The 9,696-nt window shown below is 26.2% G+C and overlaps 1 protein-coding gene across 1 annotated transcript in view; it reads right to left on the reverse strand.

Annotated features, from left to right (window-relative positions):
- The window catches only part of LOC135929297 (geranylgeranyl transferase type-2 subunit beta-like), a 31,408-nt gene extending 22,325 nt beyond the window's left edge, over positions 1-9,083 (reverse strand). Inside the window, exons 1-4 of the mRNA XM_065465814.1 lie at positions 9,025-9,083; positions 8,877-8,984; positions 8,625-8,834; positions 4,401-4,506 (exon numbers count right to left, since the gene is read on the reverse strand). Coding sequence (XP_065321886.1) covers positions 4,401-4,506; positions 8,625-8,834; positions 8,877-8,984; positions 9,025-9,027 — 427 coding nt within the window. The 5' untranslated portion in view covers positions 9,028-9,083. The remainder of the gene's footprint in view (positions 1-4,400; positions 4,507-8,624; positions 8,835-8,876; positions 8,985-9,024) is intronic.
- Between the last annotated feature and the right edge of the window lie 613 nt (positions 9,084-9,696).

Genomic DNA, 9,696 nt, shown 5'->3' on the forward strand with positions numbered 1-9,696 from the left:
CATATGTGAATAAATAAGACTTGTCTAAATTTAAATGAATAACTTCAATTTACCGATCAGGGATGATACTTAACGTTTATAAATAAATTGGATTGGTCCAATTTAAAAAAAAAATTTGATCCAATATTATAATAGTTTTTTCGTTATTTTATGATTTGTTTATGTCGTATTGGGATATGTTATTCATTGGGATTCGGAATCTCATAATTTTAACATTTATTGAGGGCGATTTTTAACCATCGGATTTGATGGAAAATGTATTCCAGCTGTAAAGAGTACACACACTGAATTTCAACCATTTTTTTCAGAGATCTAAACTGTAATGAACTAAGTTCGGTTCAATGCTCAGTTCGTAAAAAATAACAAATATACTTGAACCTTTAAAAAACCGGTTCGAACCCTTTTGCAGCATAATTCTTTATCCAAACACGACAAATTATAATATTTGTATTTTACAAAATATCCTAATAATAAATAAACGGAAGCAAAATTTAATTTGAAATACTTTTAAAAAATAAGAATTATTTTAAAAGAGCCAGGGACTCTTACACATCCTAAACCAATGATAAGTTATCACACTCGTGCCATTTTTTTAACGTCTCTCTACTCCTAAATCAAAAATTAGTAACAAATAAAAGAAAAATCCAAATTCAAAAATATCATCCATCAATTTCGATGATAAACTTGCATTAGAATTCTACAAGGCTCCAAAGCCCGACCCCAGATTCAAGTTGTAAGAGGTGTCCGACCCAAAGCCCGACCCGATAAATCATAATGTCAATTAAAATAGCATGTCATTTTCAATTATTACTTTACATAACATCCGTTTACCAAGCTATTTTGTTATTATATTTTTGTGTTATTATTACAAACTTCCATCATATTTTATCAGGATAATTAAAATATATTTATCTAATACCTATTTAATTAAATAGCCTCAAATTTTCAATATTTAAAATCGTTTACCATATCTTAATTTGGTGGAAGACTTATCAAAGCGAATTTCCCAATTTAAGTATTTTGGTTCTTAAATTCCTGGCCATCTCTGCTTCCTCGGCTAGCAGTGAAAGCGCGGTTTCAGTGGCTGGTAGGGCCTTTGAAGATAGGAGGACTTGTTTAAAGCCAGACAAATTCGACTCCTCATTATTTGTATATCATAATTATTCACTATGTGATACTATTGATAATCATATGATATTGATATTATCTTTATAACATGTTCATCATGCACATTATCTATTATAGTAATCCTCAAAAAATGTCAATCAAATTTAACCAATAGTGTTTTATTAAAAATATTTGTACAATGATAATCATCATAGCAATTTTAAGCCAATAGTGATTCCCATGTGATTTATAATATGGCGAATTTACTCAAATGCATAACTCCCATCATTCCAGAGGTATGTGATGCTATATGGAAAACTTTAAAAGATATCCAGTTCCAACTAGAGTACATTGTGAAAAGGTATTAAATTTAGATATTAATATATTTATAGAAAATCAAACATTTTAGATTGCACAAAAAATATTTTGAGAAACATGGATTTCCTAACTGCCTTGACTCATTAGATGGTAAGCACATAAAAATAAAAAGTCCTGCAAAATCTGGAACTCTTTTTTACATTTATAGATATTTTAAATCAAATGCTTGGTTTAGCTGATAGCAATTGATTTATAAATATAGATAAAAAATTTCTGATAATTGCTGGATTCAAGGAATGGTTGGACACAATGAAATAAAGAGAGCCATTATAAAGTTATATATGAAGGAAATAATAATACATTTTTTTTGAATAAATAATATATTTATTAATGTGCCCGGGCCAGGACTGGTTTTTTGATAAAAAGCTTAAAAATTTTTCATATTAAACTGTGACTAACTTAAAAATATATTGCATTTTTTTCTTTTAATGATAATAAATTTCAGTATTGCAAACAAAGTGATTACCTAAATACATCTAAAATTGTTTATTTTCATTTAAAGCAATAAATTAAATTTTTGGATATGGGCTTGGGCCAAATTTTCGAAACTTATGATGGGCTTGGGTAATTTTTTTATATTAAATATGGAATGGGCCTACAAATTATTTTTACTGATGACCTGAGCTGGAGGCTGATGAATAAATCAAGGCCCGTGAAGGTCTCTAATTTCAATAACTGAGTTATTTCATTTCCCATCTAAAAGCCATTGATATGCCTTATTTAAATCGTTTGCAAAAAAATTTCTGATAATTGCTGGATTCAAGAAATTGTTGGACACAAAGAAATAAAGAAAGCCATTGTGGAGTTATATATGGAGGAAATATTAATCCATTTTTTAGCATAAATAATGTATTTACTAATGTACCTAGGCCAAAAACCCTAAAAATTTTTCATTTAAATTTAGCCTATTAAACTGTGACACTTAATAATATATTCATTTTTTTTTCTTCTAATGATAAAAAAATTTCAGCATGGCAAACATAGTGATTGCCTAAAAAAACTTAATGTTTATTTTCATTTAAAGCAATAAATTAAATTTTTGGATATGGGCTGGGGCAAAATTTTTTAAACTTATGATTGGTTTGGGTTTGAATTTTTTTATTAAATGTGGAATGAGCCTGCAAATTATTTTTACTGCTGACCTGGGCTGGAGACTGATGAATAAATCAAGGCCCGTGAAGGTCTCTAATTTTAATAACTGAATTATTTCATTTCTCATATAACTTTATTTGAACTTAAAGGAATGGGCTAACCATAGGCAAAAAAAATTCTGAAAATTGCTGGATTCAAGAAATTGTTGGACACAAGGAAATAACGAAAGCCATTGTGATGTTATATATAGAGGAAATATTAATCCATTTTTTAGCATCAATAACAAATAAAAATAATGCCTGTTTTGACCTTGCCTTTAACTTACACATATTGAGATTTTTTAAGAACCCGTTATCAAAAATATATGTTACTAGTTGATATCCCGTCAAGAATGACGGGGAAGAATTTTCTTCTTTATTGAATGATGGACGAATAATAAATTTTACCTTAATTTGATGATGAATTAATCAGAAATTTTCTTATCATGAGATGTGATAATTTATATTTATTTAGATGAGGGGTTATTCTAAAATTTTTCATTATATTTTATAAAATATGTTTATGAAGTATATGGTTAGTAATTTTAAATTTTAATTAATGTGCACAATAAAAAATCTTTTATACTAAATTTTTATTCATTTGTATTTGTAATTTATAATATATTCTTGCTAGAACCTCATAAGATAGGAAATTTTTTGTTTCATTCATCATCAAATAAAGAAATTTTATTATTAATCCATCATTGAATAAAGAAGAAAATTCTCATTTCCCGCCATTCTTGACGGGCTATCAAAAATCTGTAAAAATTATATTTATGTGCTCAATCTATCTATTATAATAATCCTCAAAACCCTTATGACGGCAATTCTTGAATCTGCCATCTGAGGGTTTTCCCAAAAAAAATCATTGAGTATAGAAGAAAATTCTGATTCCCCGTCATTCTTGACGGGTTATCATCTGGTTTTTGTATAATCGCAATAATTTTTAAATTCGATTGTATTTCAACTTTTTTAATATTTAAACTAAATAAAAGGTATGTTTCCTATTTAAATAAAATGCAACTTAATATAAAAATTGATTATATTAGGGCGGTCAAACAATTTAATAATTTATTTACGGTAATACGCATAATTTTTAATTGTTTTTGGATGTTATAATATTCACACAAGAATTAATGGCTTATGGTCGGTATATACTGTAAATCATTTGCCAATTAAATATTCCCTACACTTAGTTAGACCAAAAATTACCGCTAATGCCTCTTGCTCAATCACTGAATATCTGGTTTCTGCATCATGAAAAACTCTTGAAAAAAATAAAATAGGTCTCTCCATATCATTTATTACATGTAATAAAGCAGTCGGTTCGGGCAAATTTTTTTTATAATTAGGGCTCGGGCCACCCAAAAAATCACTTTACAGACTCTAGTTTGCATCACCCCCTCCCTCTCATGCTAAAAGTTCCTAGAAACAAGATTTTTAAATATTCGGCCATAAACATTGCCTACATATAAATGAGATGATTAGCTTTTGGGAAATAAAATCAAGATACACGTAATTAGTGATATGGACCTATTTGAGCCGATTTTTACAAACGGTTAACTTAAAGTATTTTAGCCAGAAAAATATTACCTAAGCCAAGAGATTTCGCTAATATCCAATATTGATTTTTTCTATTACATATGAACATAAATATTGAATCGGTATTGGTTATGTATGAATATCGAAAAATATTAAATTTGAATCAGTGAAAAGTGCATTATAATAGCCTTAAGAACAAAATAATATATTTAAATATGGAAATATTTTATAATAGAATGTTACCCCATTCATCTCCACAAAAACTACCATCATCATTTTGCAAATTTTTGATATAAGCAACAACTTTATCAGAATCGATCACTTCTAATGAATTGTAAAGTAATGAGATCTATAATTAATATGAATAGAAATATATACGTGAATAAACAACATGATAAATTTAATATACACCAGAGATCTGCAGGCCCAGCAGTGGCGCCCGTCCTTAATTTATTCTACTATTCAAAAAAGTGCGTGAAAAAATCTTTAAAATTTATTAATAAACAATATCATAGACGCATTTCATTTATAATAAAATTTTCAGAGTTATAAATTATATTTTAAAAATGGATGTTTCCCAGAGACGCTACAATTCGTATGGGATCGGCGTTTGCCCCCATCTATTTTCAATAGTATAAAAGCAAATTTAGCAATGGTATTTTTGCTAAACAATCGCTTAACTTGAGTACTTGAGCGAAAGTTAAAAAATAAGCATTATAATTGTTTTAAATTTCAATGTAACCAATCCATAATATTTTGGTATCAAATTTTCCAGATATCACAAGTTTATTCATCTACCTTTTTATGCTATCGCGACTAAATTATAAGAGTGTCAGAGCTATATAGGCATAGTATTTTTAGATATTTCGTTTTTTTTCAATTTTTTTTATTACAATTGATTTAGTGCTTCTAGATAAATTCGTTCTATCTTAATTCTTTTTATAATTTTCGTATTTTGCTAATTTTTTTATTTTACCAATTGGATTGATGATTAAATTAAAATGTGGTGATTGATGTTTTATTTTTAATTAATATTATTTTAAATAATATTAATATATTTCATTTTTCATATAATATTATAACGAGTAAATAGGAAAAAATCAATATTCGTTGTTTTTGATTATTTTTATCATTATATGTTTTGGTGTTGATTTTTTTAAAAAAATTTTATTATCTTCATTTGAAACAAATAATTCTTTAAAAAATATTAAAAACTCATTCTATCTATAAAAATGTAGGTGGGAATACGAGTTCCCAAAAAACATGAATAATTATATTTTAATGGTAATTAATTTGTATATTTTGTTTTAAAAAATAAAATTCTTTGGGTTCTGATATAAAGGCTCTTACTTGGCCGCCTATATTTTTTAAAAATTTTAAAGTTCGTGATCTTAATTGTATATATAGTCAAGGCAGACATGCAAGACACGCAGCTAATTCAGTTATTATCGATTCTCTTACGAGGGCCCGAATACCAAACATCCTGGAGCCTAATTTATTAGATGATCGCCTAACTTTTGTGCCTTGGTGATTAGGTAAATCTGTAATTTTGTATCACATGGGTCTATTCATTTCCAAAAAATTTGAATTCTGACCAAAACAATCAAATATTCAAAATAAACAAATTTTATTTTTTTTTACCGATCGTTATCTCCTACCTTGGACATGTGTCATGCGAAACTTTAAATTTTTATAAAATATAGGCGACATATAGGAGCCCTTACATCAGACTAAAAAATTATATTTTTTAAAACAAAATTTACAAATCACCATTTTAAAATATATTTGGGAACTTGTAGTCCCATCTCCGTTTTTAATAGAATGAGTTTTTTTATATTTTTTAAAGAATTATTTGTTTTTGGGGTTGATTGTTATATTTTTTTTGAAAATAGTGATATTATGTATATATTGAAGAAAATAGTAAAAAATAAATTATTCGACCAATTTTTTTTCTAAAAATATTTCTCTTCCTTCAAGAAAAAGGGGAAAAAAAGGGAAACAAAGTAAACAATTAAAATAAAAAAGAAAAAGAATGGATCAACAAAAGAAAAAGGAAACAAAGATAAAAACTATAATTACATTGATTTAAAATTAAAGGAAAAATAGACCCGTTTCGTATTTAGAATTTGAACTCCAAAGGATTTAGCTATTGTTGTTAAACGTCTCGTTTTGAGCCGATTTTTTAAAACAGCTAACTCATTATTTCATCCAGAAAAAGTATTATGCAATCCTGAAGATTTTGCTCATAGTAGGAACAAGGGTCTGGATATATATTATCGAAATATCTAGGCTTAGCCAATATTTTTTCTCTAAAATATTGAGTTAGCCGATTTTAAAAATATCAACAACACTAGTTTTCGCCTTGTTTAAAGTATTATGTGCTTAGGACTGCATTTTAATATGAGTCAGATACATTTCAAATTTTTGAGTATAAGTTTGCAAATTTATAATAATCCATTTAAATTGTTTATCATAAATAATTTTTATCTTGTTAATTGGATGATTGATTCTGATTTTAACATGAGAAACTTTATGTTATTTATATACAAGTTAATGTTACATTGATATTCACTTTGATATTTTTTAAAGAAATGTTATTTTTACTGAAAAATTGGAATTTACTACAATAAAATCCCTATTCTGATTCTACAAAATCATAATCTATATACCTGTGTTTAATTTAATTACCTACCAAAATAGTGAATTGTGGTCCAATTGAACCCAGGCTAATCCCTACATATAACTTGATCGAAAATTTTAGGTCTATTTACTTCTATTATATCTACTATAAACAGAAAAGAACAAATAATATCTACAAACATAAGACCAAAAATATTTTGAACCAAGAAAGAAACCTTAATGGATTTATACATAATTGATTTTTGAATCGCAATTTAAAAACGATATTTACGATTCAGCCTAAGGCCTGCCATTATTTTTATTTAGCTTACAACTTTATTCACTAAAAAAACTGATAAATTAGTTTGTAAATATTAATCAGGCATTACATAAATCAGATATTCAGTGCTAATTTTCCTTTAAGCTTGATGCCAATTTTGGCAATATGTGTTTTTTTATAGGCTATCTATTAAATAGTTCAAACACCAAAACACACTAAATACAAATAAATTCAGATAACTACAGGTTTATTGAAAAATTTGAATGCTTCCATAAATTTGGGTAATTTAATGCTTAAACGTGATATAGTAATTTTTGCTTCAATTTGGTTATATGGCTGGTGAAATTGATTGAATAATTAATAAATAAGGCACTAAATATTATCCAAACTAGATATTTAAAATTTCTAAATTTTCCTTCAGCTATGATGTTTATTTTCACAATTTTTTCTTATTTTACTAATAATCCCCCGCCCCTAAACTTTCTACCATACAGAATAAGGCAATAAAATTTACTAATAAAGGTTTGGTATAAGTAACATTTTCATTTTTTTTATAATTGGTTTGTTGTGATTCTCAAAATTGATTAAGGAATTAATAAGTGCAAGTCAAGTACTACATAATAGTGCATACCAGATATTTTGATTTTATATATTTCTAACAAGCATGATACTATTAACAATTTTTTCAAAAATTTTTGGAATAAATGCTTTTAGTTGCTTTTAAATGGTAAGGTTAGTCAAAAATATGTTACTAATAATTTTTCTTTATACTGGCTAATAGTGTTGCTAAACGGCCCAGTTTGGGTCAATTTTTTAAAAATGGCCCTATTAAGACTTTAGCCAAAATAATTATGTAAACCTCAATATTTGACATATAAAGGTTCAAACCTTTCTATCATCTATGACCAAAATCTCCAGGCTAATATAATATTTTTTTTACTGAAATCTTTCAGGCCATAATAAAATAAAATCAAACCAAATTGGACTGTTTAACAACACTACTAGATATTATATTGGTTATAGCATCATAGAAACTAATAAAGTACAAAACATTGGTATATTTTAAAATTAGTATTCCAATTGTTCAGCCAACGTTAACAGATGATTTAAAGATATAATATATTTAAAAATACAAATAATTATGGCAAAATCAATAATCTGAATTTTTAATTGCAGTGACAGCTAAAGGCTGAGCAAATAAACATTTGTGGGGCAAAGTATCAAATTTTTTTATCAATAACCCTTGAAATCTTGGCCATGCCATTGAAACCCATGTGATCCAACCTAAAATGAGGTAAGGCATATTGTTAAAAATCTGAGCTAGGTATAAATTTAAAAAAATAGGCCTAGGTCTGGTCAATTTAAAAAAAAATTATATCAATTAAGTTTAGGTCAAAAATCCTATGCTGGGATTGGAAATGATTTTTTTAAAATCCATGCTGGCTTAGAATTTTAACCATTGCAGTTTATATACTTATGTAAAATCATAAGTTAAATCCAAAATTCATGTTTTATAATTGTGCATTTCTAACATTACACAAGAATTAAATACAACTTAAAACTAGTACTTGTATAGCACTAAGAGTATATAGAAGATGTGGATCATGGTTCTGACTAGATGCAAAACCACCATTAGAACATTCACATGATTTGATAAATGATATAACTTCTTGCTTTTTAATTGAGGAATGATTGTTATCTAATTTGCCTAAAAGTGCTAATGAGTTACAACACCAATATATGCCACTCATTCTCAAATATTCAGTCATAGCATTTATCTAAATTAGTTATATATATTAGCTAATTGGTACATATTATACATAATCCTCTTTATGACTATCCATAGACTCTATAAAACCAACATGTTTAACTTCATCAAAGTCTTTAGGATAACTTTCATTTAATTCAACATCGTTTATTAAAAAAGCCTTAAAAATAATGTTTAAATAAATTTTAAAATAAATTGACCATATGTAAAAATATAGTAGTGGAATATTCTATATTGTCATATAAATAATCGAATTGGAATTACGAAAGAGCGAAAAGCAAAAGAGCGAAAAAAAAATGATAAAAATGTTCCCATAATTTATAACTCCACTAATAAAGTCATGAATTCTATTAATAATTATTATTTTGATTGTTATATATGGTAAATATTAAGTATTTTTTAATGTTTAATATTAATTTTTTAAATATATAATAAAAATATTTTCTTAAAATTATTCTTAATATTATTTTGTTCTATATATTTTTAATCTAATCTATATCTTTTATCACTAACCTAAACATTTAATAAAGCAAGTGTTGTTTTAGTTTTTAAAATATTTCATTCTATTATGTTGAGAAAAATCTAGAATAAAAAAGACAGTATTAAATATATCTCTACATTCACTTTTTTGATAAGTGTCCCTATCAAAATAATAGGCTTTCGATTTTTTATATTTAGTGTTAAAGCCTTCTATATATATATAAACTAGCTATTTCTTTATTTAATAGTTTAGATTTTAGAATGATAAAAAATTTATAATAATTCTATATATTTAAAAAAGGTATTTTGAAAAACAATATACGCTAACTTGCGGATTGAATATTATTGAAATTATATAATTTTTTGTTTTTTTATAATATAATTGTATAATA

Source organism: Gordionus sp. m RMFG-2023, chromosome 5 (genome assembly GCF_954871325.1).
Source record: "Gordionus sp. m RMFG-2023 chromosome 5, tfGorSpeb1-WG-v2, whole genome shotgun sequence".
Lineage (NCBI taxonomy): Eukaryota > Metazoa > Nematomorpha > Gordioida > Chordodea > Parachordodidae > Gordionus > Gordionus sp. m RMFG-2023.